This window comes from Rhinatrema bivittatum, chromosome 7 (genome assembly GCF_901001135.1).
Source record: "Rhinatrema bivittatum chromosome 7, aRhiBiv1.1, whole genome shotgun sequence".
In the NCBI taxonomy this organism is placed as follows: Eukaryota; Metazoa; Chordata; class Amphibia; order Gymnophiona; family Rhinatrematidae; genus Rhinatrema; species Rhinatrema bivittatum.
Genome location: NC_042621.1, coordinates 89,276,571 through 89,300,703, shown reverse-complemented (window position 1 = coordinate 89,300,703; position 24,133 = coordinate 89,276,571). Strand labels below are relative to the sequence as shown.

At 45.3% G+C, this 24,133-nt stretch overlaps 1 protein-coding gene across 4 annotated transcripts in view; it reads right to left on the bottom strand.

Annotated features, from left to right (window-relative positions):
- The window catches only part of SLC7A6 (solute carrier family 7 member 6), a 182,020-nt gene extending 168,532 nt beyond the window's left edge, over positions 1-13,488 (bottom strand). For 2 of the 4 annotated variants that reach the window (XM_029608653.1, XM_029608656.1), the window contains exon 1: positions 13,113-13,244. Coding sequence is in view for 1 of the 4 variants with exons in the window: in XM_029608655.1 (XP_029464515.1) it covers positions 13,113-13,389 (277 nt within the window). In the remaining 3 variants the exon portion in view is untranslated. Of the gene's footprint in view, positions 1-13,112 lie in introns of all 4 variants that reach the window. The other 2 variants (XM_029608655.1, XM_029608654.1) reach the window with 2 other exon arrangements.
- Positions 13,489-24,133: the final 10,645 nt, after the last annotated feature.

Sequence of the window (24,133 nt, the reverse complement as noted above, 5' to 3'; positions counted from 1 at the left end):
GGACAGACAGAGAAAGCTGGAGAATCTTCGGCCTATACCAGCCACCTCCCCTGCAGGTTGGGCCCATACATTCTGCCAGCTGGCAAGACAGACTGTGGCTGGAGTTGAAGTGCAGGCTGGAACTTGGAGTCTGAGACAAAGAAAGGCATGGCTGGAGTCTAAGATAGTGCAGGACTGGATTATGGAATAGGGTGCAGGTAAGAATGAAACACTGGAACAGACAGGACTAGACTGAACAAAGAACAAGAAACACAAAAGCCCAAAGGCAACAGGCTAGAAAGCAGGCCAGGTAGGCCACTTGGCAAGGCTAAGCAAAAGGCCTGAGAAGGCCACAGGACAAAGAAAAGAACAGAAGGCCAGAAAAGGCCACAAGGCAAAGCAAAGCAAGGCTGGAAGGCCTGGAGGGCAGGGAGTAGTCCAAGACAGGACAGGGCCAAGCAGAGAGTTGAGAAGACTCAATGACAAGGCACTGAGCATAGACAGAGGCAGGGTTAAATAGGCTGAGCCCTGCTGAGTCATGGGATCACAGATATTATGACTGGAGCAAGATTAGGAGCAACTCCACGGGGAGCTCTGGTGGTTGGGAGGCTGCATAACAGGCAGGATCACAACCAGAATGCCATTCATGGATCATCGTATTCCCACAGGATAATTCATAAGATGACACTTTAGTTATAGCATAGAACAAGGCTCACAGAGTAATAAATGAGAAAATGTGGAAGCTGTGGTGGAAATCATCTGTCGAGTTTTAGACAGAAAATGCAAGAAATGCCAGAAAGTGGGCCATTTTGCAGCAGTGTGCCAAGATAAGTAGGTCACACAGAAAAGTGAGGAACCTTGCTTTCTAGGCTCTATAACATGTGGAATAGTCAATGGCAGCTGACCTACATGAAGTTAAGGGAGAAACTTAAAAGGTGACTACTTCTCTTGCTGGATCAAAATCATGCACTTACCCAACCCCTCTCTAGTACACCAGTAATCACAAGACTAAAGAGCCAATTTACCTGATGTGGATCACCTAAGACCTTAGTAACTGACAATGGACCACAGTTTAAGACCCAATCATTTTCAGACTTCATAGCTCAATACAATGTTTGCCATGTGACAACAATCCCGTATTTTCTCCAAATGAAAAGACTGGCTGAAAGAGTGGTAGCCACCGCAAAAGAGATTTCTGTATCAAGATCACATCTTTCCCTACTGAACTATCACACTATGCCAAGAGAATCTACAAAGGAGAGTCCAGATAAAGCTTTTAATAGGCCAAACTCTCAGCACTACCTGTCTTTCACTACCAGCACCTGATCTCACTGTCATGCAAAAGAAATGAATAAAAAGCTAAACATAATTATGAGTCTTTCTACAGCAGACATCATTCAGGGAAATTGCTACTAGATCTCATCCCAGGAGACCTGTTTACCTCAAAACAGATGATGAAAAAATTTGGGACAGGACAGCATTAGTTACTAATCGATATGACTCACCATGCGCTCTTCCTTACTCTAGATAGTGCATTGACCAGACGTAATCAAAAGTATATCCAGCTCATTATTGATCAAATAAATCCTGCACTAATCCAGAAGACTATACCATACTCATTAAGGCCTTTGGAGTCTGATCTATAAAAAGTCATAACTATCAGATCAGGCTAAAGAGTGAAACCATTAGACTGGATTGATAGTCTGGAAACAACAGCTAGAGCAAAATCATCTCATCCATTTCAGAGGGCATAGGACAGTCTATTCAGTTGTAAATGAATGCTCTTGGAGCCAGGCTCTCAACACTGCTTCCAACTGAATTAGAAACCCAAAGGAGGAAAAAACTGCCAAGTCAAAAAAAATAAGATACGCTTCATTGCCCTTAAGATTGTTTTCTAGTATGTGAAAGTTTTCATAATAGAAAAAGGGGAAGATGTAATATGGAATATAATATTTGTAGTTTACTGTATGTAATGTTCAGCAAGAGACTTTGTCAATAAGGTTGCAATCAAAGGTCATGGGGCAACAGAGGTTACCCTGGAAATAATAAAGAAGCTCAGTCTGTTCAGATTATGTGATCAGGTCTCTTTCTGATGAGGCCTAGTTAGATCTAAATAACCAGCATGAAAGCATTTATAATGTGACAAGGTCAATTATAGCCAAGTGGGAATCACATCTTACTTCTGGGAGTGAGCAACAAGCAAGGGATCTCCTCATTTGTATCTGTCAGGTACTTCCCAGTGACCCAGACTGGTCACTGTCAGACAGGAAGCTGAATTCTATGGACAACTGGTCTGACCCAGTATAGCATTTTTTTTTTAATTTTTTTTTTTTTAAGATTAACGTGGAACGAAATATTCTTAGAGATCTATATTTAGTAAACTGGTTAGTGTACAAGTTATCCAGCTAAAGTTAGCCAGATAACTTGTCCTATAAAATTGGTGATATTTGTAGAAAAACATGGATTTAGATGTTCTCTGGTGGATAAGTGAATTAAGGGCCACTGGAGATGAAATATAATTAGTTCTTGACTGCTTTGTCCATTGCCTAGCCATGACTATCATGCCGCACTTGTCGCTCTAGTCACAAAATTCCATTGTCAATATCCTTTCGTCTTTTATTCAAAAAAGCAATTATGTCCCCCTGAAGCACTGCTTTGCTGTCTCCCAGTAAAGAGCAGGTTCCTCAGCATGCATTTTATTATACTCATGGTATTTAGTCCACTTCTTTTTTAAATAAACCTGGAAACCCAGATCTCAAGCCAAGAAAGCTGGAAATCGCCACTGTGTACCACCCCCACCATTGGCTGCCCACCACAAGTCAATCTAGATAAGGGCATGGTCCAACACCTCAAAAGGACCAATTGCAGTCCCTGTCATTTTTGAAAAAATGTTTGACAGAAATAATCAATCTGGGAATGCATCACATGGGCCCTCGACACATGTATAGTCCCATTCAATTGGATGGAGGACAGGCCACACATCCAACAGATCTAGCTGCTTGCACAATAAAAGAACGCCTTTGTGTCCAATCAGGTGCTCACCCAGCTCAGCATGAAATTTATCCAGTGGGGGTCATGGACAAGATTAAATTTGCCCCCAATAATAATGGAATCCTGTTCAAGTTTTGCAGTGTGTTGACAGACTTGTAAAGAAACATGGGTCATAATTAATAGGGCGCACATACATTACAGAAGCCCAAAGCTTCCCCATCAAGGAGCACTTAAGAATGATAAAGCAACCACCCAGATCCATTATGGTTGCTTCCAAAGAAAGGGGGTTAGCTTTATTCACTAAAATGACAACACCCTCCCTTATAGATCCAGAAGAAGCCCAGTGCACCTCACCAATCCTCCACCTTTGGAGCTTACCATGCTCTATGTCATATAAGTGGGTTTCCTGGATCATGGCAATATCAGCCTGGTGACATTTTAAGAATTTTATGACTTAATAGGGGATCCCAGCCCCGCCACATTCCAAGAGACAATTCTAAGCTCCATCTTACTCATAGAAATATTTTATGGAAATGTCAGCACTAATTACGCCCATTTCAAACCAAAGAGGGCACACCCCCAGCCTAGGGCAATCCCCTGCCAAAATGCAGTGATTATTCTGCCCAGCAAAACAAATAGTGGGCCATACATTACATATCCTGTCCCCTTCCAAATTACAAAAAAGATCTCTCCATCCAACCCACCCTTCCTCCCTCATCCCCCACCTTCCCATTCCAACCATCTGCCTGCTCCTCGCCACTCCCCACAATCACCAGACTGCTGTTTACCCTCACACACATATGAACAGTCTCTGCAAGAAGTGAGACACATGTGATGCTATATGACCTCCCTGCCCACCACCCCTATGATCAAAATAACAATGAACACTGGCAAGGCCATTGATTGGATTCAATCTTATCTCCAAAATCGCACTTTCACTGTCACAATGGACAACAATGAATCTGATCCCATCAGTCTTCCCCAAGGTTCCTCACTCTCATCCACGCTATTTAATATATACATGTTTCCCCTTACCACGCTTCTCACTAACCTGCACATCAAGCATTTTATTTATGCTGACGATGTGCAAATCATCTTCCCTTTCTCTGACACCATCCAAACTGCTTTACACAGCTGGGAATCCTGTCTTTCCTCCATCAACCAACTCCTAAAGGACATGCACCTAGCTCTTAATTCCAACAAGACTGAGCTATTAATCATATCTAATAGGCAACCGATCCCAGACATCCCTCCTGCTTACTCAGCTACCAACTTCCCATCGCACACTCGCAACTTAGGAGTTATTATTGATAATCACCTCTCATTTAAACCATTCATCAAATCCATCATAAAAGACTGCTATTTTAAACTCCAAACAATAAAGAAACTCAGACCCCTACTACACTTCAATGATTTCCGTACAGTCCTCCAAGCTATTATTTTATTGAAGATTGACTATTGTAATGCGCTCTTACTTGGCATTCCTGCAACACACACTAAGCCACTTCAACTCCTACAAAATGCCGCCGCTCGGATATTGTCAAACACAAAGAAAAGAGATCACATCACCCCCACACTTATTGAACTACACTGGCTCCCTATACAGTCACGAATTCTTTATAAAACACTCTCGATCATACATAAGAGTCTAGTAAATTCCAACCTCAACTGGCTTAACCCCCCCCCCCCCTCTTACCTCGCACCTCCAAGAGACCTACATGCCCAGCCCTCCAAGGAACACTCCATGCCCAATCTATTAAATCTTTTAAACTCTCCTCCACTATTAACAGAGCCTTTTCTCTTGCCGGCCCCACCATATGGAACTCACTGCCCCATGATATCCGCATAGAGACCTATACCCCCCACTTTCAAAAAGAAACTTAAAACCTGGCTCTTTCAGCAAGCCTACTCCATCTCACCCCCTATGAATGTTATACTGATATCTTGGTATGAACGCCTTTATGTCTGCTGATTTTGTACTTCGCACTATCATGTATATAGTTATATTCCATAGCATCTACCCATTGATGCCTGTTATATGTAAGGGCTCCTCCCATAAATTATTTATATGTTGCCTAGTTCATCATATTATATTATGTTATCTGTTATATGTACGGGCACTGCCCAATGGTTTTTTGTTCACTGTGAACCGATACGATGTGCGAACGGATATCAGTATAAAAGAAATGTTAAATAAATAAATAAATAAATAAAACAAACAAACATGCAGGAAATAGAGCCCATCCTAGTAAACAGTAAACCAAGCAATAGTATTGTACTTAAAAGAAAGAGAAAACATAGGCTGGGAAGTCCATCAACAATTTAGCTGTGCCCAAGGAATTCTGAACTTTAATGGCATAGATATACTTTGTAAAATTCTCCACTGCTCCTGACAGCGCATCAGATTTGGCACAAATGTAGTCAAATCTTGCATCCAATTTTACATCCAAGGCCCGAGTCACCACATCTGTAACCACCTCAATCAAGGACCCAGAATAAGCAGGAACGGGCGACACTGCCATCGTGCTGTTCTCCGCCATCTTGGGATCAGTGACTGATTTTTTTTCTTTGTCCTTTTTCACCGATCTACCGCTCGTAGCCATACCTCAGATTATGCAGCAAATTACCAACCTTTATTTTATTGTGCTGAGGCCAAACCAGTGCCAACAGAGCACGGATGGGCTGCCAGCAAGGCAGATGGCAGGGAGGCCCAAGCAGCAAAGCCAAAACACATCTCACTCTGCTCACAGCATCACGTGTTCCTTATTCCCAAGGTTTAGCCTGGGGGGGGGGGCAAGGACCAGGAAGAAATGGGATAAGCTGGAGCAGATAAAGAAGCAAAGAGCTTATCACAGAGCATGAGTGGTCTATAGCTGGCCGGAGGACTCCAGTTTTCACTTGTACATTTTTATTCTATACACTCAAATGGTACTTAAAAGCAGCTTACCTCAGCAATACTTCTTATCAAACACATCAACCTAAGAACTTAAGAAATTGCCATGCTGGGTCAAATCAAGGGTCCATCAAGCCCAGCATCCTGTTTCCAACAGAGGCCAAACCAGGCCACAAGAACCTGGCAACTACCCAAACACCAAGAAGAGCCCATGCCACTGATGCAATTAATAGCAGTGGCTATTCCCTAAGTAAACCTGATTAATAGCCGTTAATGGACTTCTCCAAGAACTTATCCAAACCTTTTTTGAACCCAGCTACACTAACTGCACTAACCACATCCTCTGGCAACAAATTCCAGAGCTTAATTGTGCGTTGAGTGAAAAAGAATTTTCTCCGATTAGTCTAAAATGGCTACTTGCTAACTTCATGGAATGCCCCCTACAATGCAAGTGCTTCAAAACGCAGCAGCCAGAATGCTCACAAATAGCAAAAGAACAGATCACATAACCCCAATCCTTCAAGACTTACACTGGCTACCCATCATACAGAATACATACAAAACATTGACTCTCATCCACAAAACACTTTATAACCAGAACATAGATTGGCTCAACAATGCATTACAATTTCAGACACCTAAAAGGAGTTTACGTTCCTCAAACATTGGACTTCTCCAAACCCCCTCTCCAAAATCAACAAATTTAAAACGCAGTCAGAGAATGCGCCATTTCCATGGCAGGACCCATACAATGGAACAAACTACCAACAGAGCTAAGAATGGATCCCATAATACAAACCTTTAAAAAAACCTAAAGACGTGGCTGTTCCAAAAAGCATTCTACTGAACCTGAATATCGATGCAATAACTACCATCCCCAACTTTCTAAGTCACTAAGTGCATAATCACATAATGATGTTAATACCGTTTATATTACTAGTTATTTTGTACAATGGTTATCCCTCTGTCCTTCTCTTTCTTCTATTCCCAAGTTTGATCTCCTTGTTATATGTAACTTTTTTACCTCCTCTGATTATTTTACTGTTAAATGGTTGATAAGAATGTTTTACCCCCTTGTTCCATGTAAACCGATTTGATATGACACCTGTCATGAAGGTCGGTATATAAAAGAATTAAATAAATAAATATTACTAGGTTTTGTATAGTGACATTATGATGTAAATCCTGTTTTATATTTTCAAGAAGTTACTCTGTAAAAATAAGAAGCCTGTCTCATTTAATCTGTTTCACTATAAACCGATTTGATATCTTGAATCGAATATCTGTATACAAAAATAAACAAATAAATAAATAGTCCTTCTATTATCCGAAAGTGTAAATAACCGATTCACATCTACTCATTCAAGACCTCTCATGATCTTAAAGACCTCTATCATATCCCCCCTCAGCCGTCTCTTCTCCAGGCTGAACAGCCCTAACCTCTTCAGCCTTTCCTCATAGGGGAGCTGTTCTATCCCCTTTATCATTTTCGTTGCCCTTCTCTGTACCTTCTCCATCGCAACTATATCTTTTTTGAGATGTGGCGACCAGAATTGTACAAAGTATTCAAGGTGCGGTCTCATCATGGAGCGATATAGAGGCATTGACCTTTTCCATTTTATTAATCATTTCCTTCCTAATAATTCCTAGGATTCTGTTTGCTTTTTTGACTGCTGCAGCACACTGAGCCGATGATTTTAAAGTTTTATACACTATGATGCCTAGATCTTTTTCCTGGGTGGTAGTTCCTAATATGGAACCTAACATCGTGTAACTACAGCAAGGGTTATTTTTCCCTATATGCAACACCTTGCACTTGTCCACATTAAACTTCATCTGCCATTTGGATGCCCAATCTTCCAGTCTTGCAAGGTCCTCCTGTAATGTATCACAATCCACTTGTGATTTAACTACTCTGAATAATTTTGTATCGTCCGCAAATTTGATAACCTCACTTGTTGTATTCTTTTCCAGATCATTTATATATATATATATATATATATATATATATATATATATATATATATAAAAACATTGGTCCGAGTACAGATCCCTGAGGCACTCCACCGTTTACCCTTTTCCACAGTATTTAAATGGAGCTGCCATCTCCTCATCTTTCCAAAGGCCTCCTTTACTCTTGTCATGATTGGCGACTCACAGGATGGCCCCGCAAGTCATTGCACTCACTTGACACGAACGGAACTCTCTTCGCAGCAGAGATACCTTCAACTCGACTGCTGCCACCAACCTTCTCCTAGGGCACGTGCACACCCAGCATCCTGCCGTTAAAAGGGGCAGCAGTGGGAAAGACCCTGCGGCACTCTTTGATGTCAGTGGCCTGTCTATTTCAGCCTGCTTCAGATGCCCCCAGACGCCTCTGCAACAATTTCACTGGTGTTCTTTGCTCCAGTGTTGGTTGCTCATTTCTTGCCTTATTCCCTGTTGTCTTGTTCCTGTACTCTGTCACTTACTCCTTTTCCTGCTTCCATGCTTTCCCTTGTCCTGGTTGTTTGTTCCCATTTGTCTTGTCTGTCTGTCCTCTGTTTCCCTGTCTCCTTGGCTTGCCTTCCTGGACTTTGCCCCCGGCTCTGGACCAAACCTCGACCTGTCTGTTGCCTGGCTTGACCTCTGGCCTATCCACTGATTCTGCTGTCTGCTGCCTACCCTGACCTCTGGCCAGTCTTCTGGTTCAGCCTGCTCTCGCTCACTCGGACATACACCACTTTGGATTCCTCTCTGGACTGCCTAGGGACCTACCTAAGACCTTCTGGCTGCCAGAACCCAAGGGCTCAACCTGTAGGAGAGGCGGCTGGTATAGGCAAAGCTCCGCGTGGTCCCATCTTCAGACCTCTTTGCCAGCCAACGGTGTGCGCTTAGCAGGTCTCCTCGATAGGCAGCACCAAGTGTCCACAAACTGTTGAGCCTTGCAGCTCTTCATTAAGCCTATGCTTTATTTCTGCTCAGAGAAAACACCCTGCACCCAGAATGCCCTTTGTTAAGGTGTTCCGAGGATTTTTTTTTTTTTTTAGTGCACTCTGCTTCCTAATGCCCTCTCCTCCCAGGCAGCTGCAAGGAACAGGTAGGGAGGGGCAAGGCAGGAATCATGTTAACTCAGGAGACGTAGTTCTACAATCATACAGGCCACAGAGATCTTTAAGGTCTCAAAAAAAGGACTACTAGCTTTGCCATCATTACAGAATACTCACCTAACAAAAATAAGAGACCACATGTTCTCAATAGCAGGCCCAATCCTATAGAACTCTCTACCCAAGTATCTAAGACTGACTCCAGAAACAAAGAAATTCAAACATGACTTAAAAACTTGGTTATTTCAAATTGCCTATAACCTAAAACCACCTGAACACTGAGCATGCACCCTCAAGGTCAAAGTCATTAAGAACCTCTCGTGAACTTAAATACCTTATCCAAAGGATGTGTCAATTTTTAAACTGTATGTTGTTTGACCTCATTAAATCATTGCACTTCATGTTGCAAACCATTGTGATCTTTATTTGGAATGATAATATACAAAATGGCTAAATAAATAAATAAATAAATAAATAAATAAATAAATAAAATGAATAACGTTTTTGTCTACAGATTTCTACTTCTAATTTGTGGTCATTTAGTCCAATGGCTCTCAACTTAGTACCAGGGGCACTTCTGGCAAGTCAGGTTTTCAGGATATCCAAATTGAAGATGCATGAGAGAGATTTGCATGCATTGCTTCCAATGTAAGCAAAGCTATCTTGAATAGCCTGAAAAACTGACTGGGTTAAGAATCTCAGTCTGTCTGTATTTGGTGAAGGTCTGTCCTTGTTCATGATTGAGGTGAGGTATCATGTTAACTCAGGAGCGGCCAACTTCGGTCCTCAAAGGTACAAACAGGCCTAGTTTTCAGGCTATGCATAATGAATATGTATATTTGCATACTGTTGAGGCAGTGCATGCAAATGTCCGTCATGCATGTTCATTGTGGATATCCTGAAAATCAGGCCTGTATGTGGCTCTAGAGGACTGGAGTTGGCCACCCCTGTGTTAACTTGTAGTTTCCGTATAGAGCTCGGTAGCAGTCCAGCTTATTCTGTACTCCCAATATAAGGTATGCGGTGCTACATATGAAATCAGTGGTTTTTGCAGGGCTCTGAGTTTCTTCACAGAGTGCCGCATAGTGAGATAAAATGATCCTTGTCATCATTTTTACTGCACTTATCAACCCATCTTTGAGATTTTAAATATTTTCCCTAAGGCTTGTTTTGCCTCTCTGTCTTATCTAAGCTGCAAGCTTTTTGGAGCAGAGACTGTCTCATAGGTGTATCTGGACAGCAATGCATACACCTTGTACGGTGAGGATACATCTGAGTTCATCCCGTTCAGCACTTTTAGAGCTTACCTTCAACCAATGCAGTACGGATTTTTTTTAAATTTATAAAATTACGGATTTCTTGATTTTTTTTTTTGCATTCTATCTCAAAAAATCACAGACAACACATTCATCAGACATTGACATGATTTCTGAAACATTTGCATTAAATGTATGTATATATATATAAAAGTTTAATATGTGTGTTTACAGGATTGTTCTGGAAGGGATGACAGAAGGGGTCATCATGATTCTGAGTTTATTTATCAAAATCTTGGGCAGGGATAGGGGTGCAAGGTAGGTGGTTTGCCTGGTGTGTCTAATACCCTTGCACCAGCGCTGCTCTCCTGACCTCTCCACATCATCCCTTTCTCCCACTGCCAAACACATACAATTTGCATTGAAGGCTGGGTAATTTTCACCCACAGGGATTTTTCTGTGGAGCTCCCTTTGACAGATTATCCTCTGAATGACTATTGCTTTATTCTCACATCTATCAACAGAACCTCAGTTCCCCCTTTTTCTTGAAAGATCATAAACTACTAACCATCAAGGGAACACCCTGATGTGAGGTTATGTGCGGTAGCTATATACGAGATGACCACTCTGTAATCATCTCTTTGTATGGCCATCTTTATTCTCAAACTAATTTTTTAGATTTTTTCTTTTTATTAATTGTATAACTACTGCTTGTCTAGTCCTTGATTTTTACTCTCTCTAGCAGTCAGCTCGACCCTCTTAGAGCTACTCTTGCACTTCTTGTTGTCAATACTTATCAATCTTTGTGCTGTGGATGGATTTCTGCCACTTCTATTGACTTTTTCATGGGAATAAAGACGGTGGCCATACAAAGAGATGATTACAGTGGTCATCTCGGATACAGCTACCGCACATAACCGCACATCAGGGTGTTCCCTTGATGGTTAGTAGTTTATGATTATTCTCAAATCTGGCAAAAATTGTTGCAACATCTATCTTGGTACTCTTCTAAAGAAAAATTTCCAAAATGCACATTAAAAAATTTTCAAATTATGTATTCCCCACTGAAGACTAACAGTTTGAACCCTTCTTTGTATTACTTATTCACAACTTTTATCCTCTCACTCTGAGAAATAATCCTTAAAAATATATTTGAGGTACAAAGTTTGAAGCATCTGGCCAAACTCACAGGTTTTGGAAATAAATGAACTACACTTTACAGCGCTATTAAAGTAGCACTTTTCAGAAACATTAAGGGGCAATTTTCAAAGGAGTTAAGCGTGTAAATGTAACATACTATCATAGCAATTTCCAAAGGCCATTTTTTCATGTAAAGTGTATTTACTCGAGTAAAACCCAACTTTACGCTAGTAAATGTTTTGTTTTTTTAATCAGGCCCTAAATTCAGTAGAAATTTATGATCAAATACTGAATATCAGTGCAGAATGGACATGCTGATTGCTTCTTGGCAGATATCAAAAGTATAAGGTCTGAGACAGGAGCAGAGAATAGTCCCTATAAAACCTATACATTGGGTGGTGTTAACATACTGCTATCCATCCTTAACCAAAAGCTGGTAGATTAAATCTACTGGTATTTTTTTTTAAGAAATAAAATGTCTTCACCTTGAATTCTGAAAGTCTTAATCTTGTTGAATAAGGAACAAAAGAGAGCTTATCTTCAGTGTTTGCCTCTCAGCTTACTGACAGACAAAAACATTGCAAAAAAAAAGTGTCTTCTTAGAAACTTTCATGCCGCAAATACTTGACAAACCCTGGTTTGCTCCTAATATTGCAAGACCGGCCCCTTTGTGGACAGGTTTGTAATCTGATGCTACTGCTGCTTTTCTTAGAATTTGTTTACCCAAACAGTAGTTATTTTTTATTTTTATTATTATCTCTTTATTGATTTTTATAAATTACAATTAAGGATTACATTCCTTAGAATCAGGTACATCATGTTGCAAAAAACTGTAATATTACAACTTTAATTCCCATGAAAAATAAAAGAAATAAACCAAATACATCAATTTATCTGCAACATAATGTCTCACCTACATATACTATGAAACTGAAAGAGCCTATTTCAATAGGAAAACATGGGAGCAACTTTAATAATGAATTCATATCTTAATATTAATAGAATAAGGAACAAAAGAGAGCTTATCTTCAGTGTTTGCCTCTCAGCTTACTGACAGACAAAAACATTACAAAAAAAAAGTGTCTTCTTAGAAACTTTCATGCCGCAAATACTTGACAAACACTGGTTTGCCCCTAATATTGCAAGACCGGCCCCTTTGTGGACAGGTTTGTAATCTGATGCTACTGCTGCTTTTGGAATTTGTTTACCCAAACAGTAGTTATTAATTCTTGCAAAGCCGGTGTGCCATGGTTTCTCTCTGGGATTACTTTCCTGACTGCACCTATTTAAATTAATCGCCCTATAGCTGTTACTCAGCCTGCAGGCTTGACAGTCCATCCACCCTGATGGGGTGAGATTTACGTCCTCGGCAGTAGAGCCTTAAAGCCCTTCAAATATTGCGCATCGTACCTGGACCGCTTTCTCTCCAGGAGAGAGAGAGAGAGTTTTGGCCCAGGTCTCCTCCTTTCTTTGTTCCCGCCGGTTCCTGTTAGCACAAAAGACCCGAGAGCAGCCGGCTCGTCCAGATCTTTCGGTAACTTCGCCGCCCGCTTCCCCGACTGCAGGAGGGCGGCGGGAAAGGAGACGTTAATCTGCACTTTCAGCGGGAGACCGACTCCCCCCCCCCGCGATCCCCTTCCGCAAACCGGTGCTGCCACACGAGGAAGAGACTCGCGTGGGTCCCACGGGGAGACGGTGTCGCAATGGACCGGCTGCCTGCCCCGCGGGCATCGCCTCGCTCTCCCTCGCCCGCCTGGGCTCTCTTACCTCCGCATCGCCCAGCAGCCTGTGGGTGTGGCTCTCCCTGCCTCGCACCGGGCTGTCCGGGCACCGTTTCAGCCTGCGTCTCCCTCCGCGGCGGCGAGGGACGCCCGCTCCTGCCTATTCTCCGCCGAAGGTCGTATTGTTCCTGCCGAATTCTCCCCGGCAAACCTCCCCTCACGTGACCCGGCGCCGCGCCGCCCAGTGCAGTTTCGTGCGCTGCTCGCCGGACGATGCGGCTGGGGTTACCTGTCCCGCCGGGCGGGTCCTCCCAGCTCCACATCCCTTTAAGGGAAGCAAGGCAGAGGCAGGTGCACGCCTCGCACAGGAAAGGAAGGGCCTGGAGAAGCGTATTTGCTCGGTTTGGGATGTTATTGGTAGGCCTGGCAGGGGAGGAGGAGGAGGAGCGACAACCCAGGGTGGAAAGTTGCAGTTCGGTTGCTGCACGGAACGACTCCTAAAAGAAGCACATTCCCCCCCCGGGCTCCATAGAGCTGCTAAGCAGGAGCAATTTTTAAGAAGGAGATTGGAGACTACCACAATTTTTTCTCCCGCTCCAACCCTCCATTTAAAACATCTAAGCTACACCTTTTTAAAAAAATATCCATACAAGGGAATGTTGTGGAAAAAAATTCTGCTTTCTACTAGGATTGGAAACATAGAAATGACGGCAGAAGAAGACCGAATGGCCCATCCAGTCTGCCCAGCAAGCCTCACACATTTTTTCTCTCATTCTTATCTGTTTCTCTTAGCTCTTTGTTCTATTCCCCTTCCACCCCCACCATTAATGTAGAGAGCAGTGATGGAGCTGCATCCAAGTGAAATATCTAGCTTGATTAGTTAGGGGTATAGAATAAAGAATGCTCACTTGTGCCATGACTCGGATTCAAACCGAGGTTGCTGTGACCACAACGCAGAGTACTGACCACTATACGATCATGGCTAGCTACTTTGCAAGTATTACGGCTAGCTACTTTGCAAGTAAAGTAACATTTAAGTTTGTTATTTATTTATTACTTTTTATAGACTGATGCAGGACTCAAAACCTGGTCTGCTGGTTCTTAGACCATTGCTCTAGCCACTAGGCTATCCCTCCTCCCCTTATTGGAAGAATATGTCCGAATTTAGATCCGTTTTTAGGCCATCTACAAACTGAGAAAACAGTATAATAATAAAGTTAATTCGAGGGTGAGTTTGAACGTTACTGTCTTATTACATTTACTCCTGGGGGAATTCTGGGCACAAAAACTTAAAATTCTGCAAACTTTATATTGGTCAAAATAACACAATTTATATGAGAGTGTTGCGCCCATCAGTCGCAGACGGCTGCGACCTCTCATGCTCACCTCTTTTTTCACTGCATCATCAATAATTCTGGGAAGAGTGGCGGCCTCCGCCAGCAAATGCCGACCTCCTTGGCGCCCCGGGATGGCGTGGGCAATGCCGACCGCCATCTTGTTCCTGGAGTTGCTTAACACGCGCGCACGCAGGCCATCCTTAATACACGTCATGGCGGGAACCTCGGGGGCGTCCCCTCTGCATGACATCACTGCCTCACTGTACTTAAGCTGACTGGCCCTACGCTTAGATGAGTTATAGCAAGGAGTTTCCTCGTTGCTGAATCCTCTTCAGTAGACTTCCTGTTCCAGTTCCTGGCTTGCTGTGTGAACGCTCTGAGCACCCGCTCCTCAGGGGCTCTTCTGCGTTCCTAGGCTATCCGCTCCTCAGAGGGCCTTCCTGCCTTTGAACTCCTGTTTGTTTTACTCCTCAGGACTTCCTCTGGAACCACGTCTCGTGAGTACTTCTACTCTACCAAGCCTTGCTGGGATTACCTGCGGTGTACCCCGTGCCTGCGGCCACTACCGTCTCCTCCTCAGCAGGATTCACCTCACCATACCCTGCGCTGTAGATTACTGCCTCGACTTCGTCGGGAACCTTCTGAGCTTCCAGACCTCTGACTACCTCAGTACCACCTTTGTACAGTCATCCTCGGCATACCCTGCGCTGCGGGCCACTACCGGATCTGCCTAAACCTGTTCCGTTCCTGTTCTGCTCCGTGACCCATGCCTTGCCTTGTTTGGCTGTGGAGAGCACGTCTCCGTACAGGCCTCGCTGGAGTCTTTGTCATCTCCTGAAACTGGAACCTGCTTTAGTGTCCGCGTGGTCCGTGACCTGCCTTGACTGGCTGTGTAGGGCGCGCGCCGTCGCAGTACCTACTCAGTACTATCCATAATCCTGAATCTCCAAGCAATCTGTGACTCCGTCTGAGTACTTCAAGTATCCTGAGTCTCGTCTCACCTCTTCAAGTATCCTGAGTCTCATCTCATTCCTTCAAGTATCCTGAGTCTTCATCTAAACTTGTTTGTTATATCCCTCAGCCTCTGTCCGTCCTGTCACATCTGCCGTTCCTGTACGCAGGTCCGAAAGGGCTATCGAGTGGCCGGAGGGCTACTCCAGAGACCAACATTGCATTGCTGGGTCTCTCCGATGTGTTCAGATTCAGCAGAGGCCAGGGCTCCTCATCTCCAGCCTGTTCGCCCCTGCTTGGGCACTGCTCGCCTGCCTTGGTGCTTCCTCGGAGCACAATCTCCAGAAATAGGACCGCCTCCAGCATCCCCGTAACACCATTTTGGCCAGGTGGACAGTAGTATACTTCTACCACTATTCTCTTCCCCAACACACAAGGGATTTCTACCCATAAAGATTCTATTGTATATTTAATCTCATGCAGGATCTTTATCCTGTTGGACTCTATACCATCCCAGACATAAAGCGCCACTTCAGCACCAAGATGCTTCTCTCTGTCATTGTGATAAAATTTGTACCCTGGTATAGCACTATCCCATCATGTCTCTGTTATGCCTATTAAGTCTGGGGCCATCATTCATTGCGATATACTCTAATTCTCCCATCTTACTTCTTAGACTTCTGGCATTAGCATACAAACATTTCAAAGTGTATTTTTTTATTTTTATTAACATTCTGCTTTTCAGTTACCAGGGATAAATTGGAATCTTTTAACTCAGATGAGTTTTTAATTACAGGCACTTGGACTACTTTTGTTATTAGTGGAACCTCTCTGTTGGGATCCCCTAACTCTAATGCTTCATTAGTTTCCTTTGAAGAAACCTCCCTCCAAACCATGTGCTGCTGAGCAACTGTTGGCTTTCCCCTTTGCTCTAGTTTAAAAGCTGCTCTATCTCCTTTTTAAAGGTTAGCGCCAGCAGCCTGCACACCTTTTTGGGCTGCTCAGAAATTAACGCCTGCTCTGGGCAGGTGTTAATTTTTGAGCGTAAAAATGTGCTGGTCGGGTGCAGATTTTTTTGGGGATCTGGGGAAAGTAGCTAATAGCCTCATCAACATGCATTTGCATGTGATGAGTGCTATTAGTTTCACAGGGGGTGGACAGGCGTTTTGAATGCGCTCAGCTGAGCACGCTGTATTGGATCGGCCTGTCAGTGCACTGTTCATGTAGCTTGACATAAAACAAAATCAGGAAATATCTAAAAATCACTTTCTCTCCCTCATTACAAAATAACAATTGTTTCAGTAGTGCTGGATAATTAATTTCTTAGGATAATGACTTCAAGAAAACTTCCATCTATGTGAAACTGCTTTTCTTTTGCTATAAGCAAAGTAGGCATCTGGAAGCAGAAGTTTATTTATTTTATTTAGAATTATATTCCCTTTTTGCACTTTTTTTTTCAGTGCTTCAAAGTAGATTACATTCAGGTACTGTAGGTATTTCCCTATCCCCAGAGGGCTTACAATCTAACGGGCCGATTCAGTAAAGTCCGCAGGAGAGCCACTCGCCTGTGCGCGCGATTCAGTATTTAAATGAGGCCCGGCAGTAGAAACGGGCTAGTGTCCCTATCGCCTCCTTTTGGCCCGGAGCGGCGGCTGACAGCGGGTTTGACAGCCGACGCTCAATTTTGCTGGCGACGGTTCTCGAGCCCGCTGACAGCCTCGGACTCGGAAACCGGACGCCGGCAAAATTGAGCATCCGGTTTTCGACCCGACAGCCGCGGGCTGACTTCAAATTTTTTTTTCTTTTTTTACCCTTCGGGACTTAATATCATGGCGATAAGAAAAGCAGTAAAAAAAAAGTTTTTACTGCGCACTTTCCCGGAGAAATTAGCATGTTGAGGGCGCTATTAGGTTCGGTGGGTTGGACATGTGTTTTTGGCCCCTTACTGAATAAGGGAAAACACATGTCCTAATGGCAGGTTAACAGTGCACTCCATCAGCCCATAAGTTTGTACCTGAGGCAATGGAGGGTAAAGTGACTTGCCCAAGGTCACAAGGCATGACAGCAGGACTCAAACCCTGGTTTCCTGGTTCATAGCCCACTGCTCTAACCACTAGGCTACTCCTCCACTCCAGTTAAAGCCTCACTTCATGACTATATCCCTCTATTTCTACCAAAAACAATGGAAATCTCAGCTTTTATACTTAATTAAAAATGTTTATTAGTAATTGATCATCTACCCCTCATTTGCTCCAGTTCCAGTGCAAAAGCCTACAATTGGTCCTTTCCTATTTAAAATAGTGATCTATGAACTGACTAGGAAATATATTCCTTTATCTAGTAATATCCACTTGGTGTCTCTGTTAAGCAGCAAATAGCTTTGCCAATAGGACAGCATACTTTTCCAAGGGACATCAGGAAGACAAGAAATATAACATGCAGATGTTATGACCCTTCTTTTGACTTTCAAAAGGAATATTTGACATTTGTATTCTTCTGTAACTGACAAAAGAAAGATTTCAAGGAACTGCTTCGTTATCATTTTTTTCTTTTAACTTAGGAATTGCTGAGCAAAGGAAGCAAAAGTTTTGAATTTATAAATGATTCTAAAAAGTCCCTTGCTTACTTTGCATTTGGCAGTCCACGGGTTGTTCCAGTGGACCGCGACACTCACCTTCCTGGGCCCTGTCATACCAGGGACCTTCCTGCTCTTCCTGCGGCACAACACCGGGATCCAACATGGTGAAACGGCATCAAAACTACTAACGCTTCCCCTTAGGCATATACGTTCCCAACACTGCTTGATTTAAAGGACCTGGGGTGCCCCTGGATGACGTCAGATGCTGACACAGGAAGTGTGCTGGCCCCACCTAGGGAGTGGACTTCCTGTTCCAGCCCTATATAGGGCTGCTCCGTCACTTCAGTCTTCGCCTTGCATCGGAGTTACTTCACTCTGGAGGCTCCTGCCTGCCAGAGCTCCGCCAGGTCTTCTTCGTGGAGCTCCTCTTCGTTTCGTCTCGCCATGTCAAGTTATGTCTTCATGCTATGTCTTCATGCCTGAGGTCCTCGTCCAGGTGTCCTGGTGTTCGTCTCCTGGTGTTTCGCCTCCTAGTGTCTTGCCCTCTTTGGTGTTCACGTCTGTGCTCCTGAGCCTTCTGGTCCTGTCGGTCCTCCTCCCTCGGACGACGTCTTTCCCGGGTTGGAGAGGCCTGCAGGTGGACTGGTGTCCTGAGCAGTCTTGTCCTGCCAGCCGTGTTGGTGCTTTGGATGACATCGGCCCCATCGTCGGAGTCCCACCTTGACTGGATCCTTCCTGTGCTTGTCCCGCTCCCAGCGTGGTCCGTGACCAGTCTCCTCGGGCTGTGTAGGGCGCGCAGTGGGACAGGGTGGTCCGCGACTCAGTCCCGTGGGTGGACTGAGTAGGGCGCCCTGAGAGACAGTGCCAATGTCCTCCTGCCTTGCGTCTTGCCTTGTTTGGATTTCAAGTTCCTCGTCATATCTGTGATGCCGTCGCATCAACCCAAGTCTTCGTCTGTGATGCCGTCGCATCATCCCAAGTCTTCGTCTGTGATGCCGTTGCATCAACTCAAGTCTGCCATGTCTTCGTGTCAAGGCCCGTCTGCCCGCGACCTCAGGCCAGGCCTGCTGCTCCATGCCGATCCAAGCGGCAGGTCCGAAAGGGCTCGGAATAGTCGGAGGACCATTCACATTCCAACATCATTCTGTTGTTGGCCTTAGGAGCTTGCAGGCCTGGCAGAGGGTCAGACCGTCTGCCATGGTGGAACACGCCGTCACCCTCGGTTCGGTCCTGGATCCGTCTGGGGTCGGGCTGAGGCCCAAGGGCACACTAAACCCCTATTTCTAACAGAATCATACAAGGCATGCATAAACAAACATAGAATATCAATAATATCTTCCCCTAAATAAAAATGAAGCATAAGAAAAGGAAGGGATGTGATACAAGGGAGAGAATAAGAAAAACATATATAAAAAAAGGTAAATAGCATATAAGGACCCCCAATATAAATAACTAAAGACTCAAATAACTAACTAAGGATCAAGTGGGACTGAAGAAGAAGTGATCATTTTCCTAGCATTGAGGAAAGATTGTAGCTGTTCAGGAGCAAAGAAAACAAAGGTGTCGGACCAAAACGTCAATGCATTTACAAGGATATCGTAATATGAAAGAGGCTCCTAAATCCAGGGTATCTTTTCTAAAAGCTACAAAACCTTTCCTCCTCAGCTGGGTAGACCTAGAAATATCAGGAAAAATTTGCAGATTTTGCCTACGAAAAGAAGAATTTAAATTTCTAAAGTATAAGGACATAACTTTAGAAAGATCCAATTCGGATACAAAAGAAACATGCAAAGTGGCCCGATCTAATACTTCCTGATCAGATGACTCAAGAAATTCAGTGAGATTCAAAGGAGGAAATTGATTCCCAGATGGAGGATTCACGGAAGCAGATGATGGCAAAAAAGTTCACTTATTTATAGAAGGAAATTCTTCATGTGGAATACCAAGAACTAAATTGAAATATCTTCTTAAGGTGACCAACGGACGTTCACCCAAAATCTTGGGAAAAATCAAAATTCTGAGATTCATATGAGGAGAAAAATTTTCCATTTGTTGCGCTAGTGATGGACCCTTGGCCCGAGGTGGGGTTGACGCTACCCGTAGGGCAAACCCCATGGGTCCCCACCATTGGGAGGCGGAGCAGACCAAGAGACAGAGGCTGACTGGAGCTTCTCCAATACCAGCCCTTGTTCGCCGCAGGTTGAGCCCTTGGGTGCTGGGGCCGGCTAGTCTTAGGAGGACCTCCATCAGATGACCCCCAATGGATGTTGTAGCAGGTAGCCAGGGACCAGTAGAGGTATTGGAGGGATGGAGGCAGGTCCGGACGAGGCAGGGATCCAGAGGCTCGGGCGGCAAGGATGGGCTAGAAGCAAGAGTAGGTGATCCCCAGGCAGCAGAAGGCCAAAGCCTGACAAGGCCAAGTCCAGAGGCGAGGTCAGGAACAGGCTGGAGTCAGGGCAAGCGGCAGAGCTAGACTAGGTACAGCAGAGCAAGAGTCAAGGCCGGTTATCAGTCCTGAGCGTGGTCCAATGAAGCGAGGGTCAAAAGCCAGTCCTGAGCGAGGTCCAACAAAGTAGGCGTCAAAGCCAGTAGTCCAAGGAAAGGCTAGGTAGGAACCAGGAATGGAGTCAGGAACAGCAACCAGGAACGCAATCAGGAACAAGACAAGCAACGAAGCACATGACTAGCGTGGAGACCTGTTGCCAAAGTAAGGAATGAGTAGCGGGCCCTGCCTTAAGTAGCAGGGTCCGATGATGTCATCATTTGGGGCTGCAGGTTAGTTTCCCGCCGCGACCCCTTTAAAGGGTGACAAGGCACGTGCATGCATGCCTAGGAAGAGACAGGATGCTGAACGGCGGCATCTCCCTGTGGCACATGCAGGGAGACCCACCGGGAGCCGGAGAGGCCCATAGAGGGACTGGGAGTGCCTGAGGAGGCAGCAGGGGTGCGGGAGTGCAGACGGCTGCCTACTGCCACCAATGAGGATGGGCCAGGTCCGGGAGCCGGAGGTGAGTAGGCTCGGTCTTCGGCCTGCCGCAGCCGGGACATGCAACAGTACCCCCTCCTTTTCGCCCACCTTGTGGAATTGGAGAAGGAGTCCTTTGTCGAGGATGTTGCTTGCTGGCTCCCAGGAGTTCTCCTCGGGACTGAAGCCTTCCCATGAGAGAAGGTACTCCCAACGGCGGCCTCTTCTCCGGACATCCAGAACCTTATGGACTTGATAGACCGTATCGGACTCTGAGGCAACTTGGGAAGGTTCAGAAACCTTGAGTGAAGGCCAAGACAGTACCAGCGGTTTAAGCAGAGAAACATGGAATGCATGAAATTAGCATGCGGCACATTTAAAACTAATCGGAGAAAGTTCTTTTTCACTCAACGCACAATTAAACTCTGGAATTTGTTGCCAGAGGATGTGGTTAGTGCAGTTAGTATAGCTGTGTTTAAAAAAGGAATGGATAAGTTCTTGGAGGAGAAGTCCATTACCTGCTATTAATTAAGTTGACTTAGAAAATAGCCACTGCTATTACTAGCAACAGTAACATGGAATAGACTTAGTTTTGGGTACTTGCCAGGTTCTTATGGCCTGGATTGGCCACTGTTGGAAACAGGATGCTGGGCTTGATGGACCCTTGGTCTGACCCAGCATGGCATGTTCTTATTATGTATTCCCAAGGTCAGTGGTAAACGAAGTTGGTATGTCACTGGTCCAATGCGTCGGGTGACCAGAAAAGGTCTGATGTATCTGGGAGCGAACCTTTGCAAAGGGAGCTTAAGTTGATGTAGCGGGTACTCAGCCAAACCTTTTGGCCCGGCTGGAACTCTGGAGCCAGTCGGCGATGAGCATCAGTGGACTTCTTAGCTCGTGCAGCAGCCTGGTGCAGACAGAGGTTGGTATGAGTTCAAAGGGGAGGGCATCTGCCATGGCCTGGGCTGCATGTGAGGGTACCGTGAGAAGAATCGACAAAGGAAGCTGGGGTTGTCTGCCATACACAAGTGAAAAGGGAGAGACTCCGGTGGCTGCTGCAATGTGGGATTTATGGGAGAATTCTACCCAGGGAAACATTTGAGGGAGCAGTTCATCTGCTCAGCTTGGCCGTTGGCTTGAGGATGGTACTCGGTAGTCAAGCTGATGGTGATCCCAAACTTCTTACATAGGGAGCACCAGTAGCGGGTGATGAACTGAGGACCTCTATCAGAGGCAATGTCCATGTTCAGGCCGTGCAGGCAAAATACTTGTAGAAAGAAGAGGCGTGCTAGCTCCGGGGCCGATGGTAAGGCAGGCAAAGGAACAAAATGAGCCATTTTGTAGAATTGGTCCACGATGACCCAGATGACCATACTCCCCTTAGATACTGGAAGGTCCACCACAAAGTCTGTGGATAAGTGGATTCAAGGATCTTTGGGTGCTGGCAGAGGTTGAGTAGTCCCCAAGGTCGACCTACTGGTGGCTTCTGTTGGGCACATGTTGGACAGGAGTCCACATAGGCACGGGTTTCAGAGGACATGGTGGGCCACCAGTAGTAACGTTGGAGGAGTGACAGAGTTCGGGCATATCCTCGATGGCCAACTAACTTAGAGTCATGCACCCAGCGCAAGACCTTCTCTCGGAGCTGGCGAGGTACCACAGTCTTCCTGGCTGGAACCGTCATGGTAACAGACAGACATGCGAGCAGGATCTATGACGTGACATGGCTCGTCTTGGGTGTCTTCAGGCTCGAAGGAGCGGGATAAGGCGTCCGCTTGGAGGTTCTTCTCCGCCGGACAATAGCAAAGATCGAAGTTGAATCGGGAAAAGAATAATGATCAGCGGGCCTGGCGAGCATTGACACGCTGGGCATGTTGGAGATGCTCAAGATTTTTATGATTGGTGAAGATCATAAACTTGAATCGTGCGCTCTCCAACCAGGAACGCCACTCTTCGAGGGCGAGCTTGATAGTGAGCAGTTCCCTATCCCCTATGCTGTAATTTTGTTTGGTGGGGGAGAATTTGCGGGAGTAGAATGAGCATGCATGGAGAACTCTTTTGGTCGAGTGTTGACTCAGAACCGCCCCAGTTCCTATGGCAGAGGCATCTACTTTCACGACGAAGAGTCGGTTTGGATCTAGGTGGCGCAGGCAAGGACCTGAGAGGAAGGCATCCTTTAGGCTCTGGAAGGCTGTGAGGGTTTCAGGAGACCAGTTTTTGGTATTGCTGCCTTTACGGATCATGGGCGTGGGGGGCGCCACCAACAGGGTGTAATTTGCTATGAAGTGGCAATAGTAGTTGGTGAATCCTAGGAACCTTTGGAGCGCCCGAAGGCCCACAGGCCAGGGCCATTCCTGGATACCCTTTAACTTGCTGGGTGTTATGAATGAGTGGTGTTTGGGTGGATCCTTGGGTACTGTGGCAGATGACCACGCCCACAGGGAGGAGCCCTGTGAGGAGCCACAGTACTAGGCTAGACTCAGACGCACAAACACAGTTAGTTCTTTATTAAACAGCTTTGAAGAGTACCACCAGAGGTGGCAGTAGTGAGGCAGTCTGGTAGTTGCAGTCTCAGGAACCTCGGCAGAGGGAGCCCTTCTCACCCCGTTGGTAATGGGAGGTTCTAAAGCAGGTTTCCCAGCAAGGAAATACTGTGGATGAGATAGAATGAGAATTAGTGTATTCACTAGGTGTTTGCTGTAGATAGGCGATTCCACCAGGTTGTAGAATTGAAAGCAGGCACTGAGGCAGGGAGAGCAGGCCCTCGAGGAGTGAGTACCTGTTCCCTGTAAGGCACCTGAAATAAAGCAGAGGGCCCCCAAGGAGCAGGTACCCAGGTTAGCAGTTACCCCGAAGGGCAGAGAGAAAGAGCTTCCAGCAGCAGCATGGAAGCGGCAGAGTAGTGTAGACAGGAACAGAACGAGTCCATACAAGTCCAAGTCCAATTGGATTCAGTAAAGTCCGCGGGAGAGCGGACGAATGCCCGCTCTCCCGGCGTGCGCACAGGCCACTCATCTGTGCGCGCAATTCTGTATTTAAATTAGGTGATGCCGTAGAAACGGGCAAAAGGAGGCACTAGGGACACTAGCACGTCCCTAGCGCCTCCTTTTAACCCGGAGTGGCAGCTGTCAGCGGGTTTGACAGCCGACGCTCAATTTTGCCGACGTCGGTTCTCGAGCCCGCTGACAGCCACGGGCTTGGAAACCGGACACTGGCAAAATTGAGCATCCGGTTTT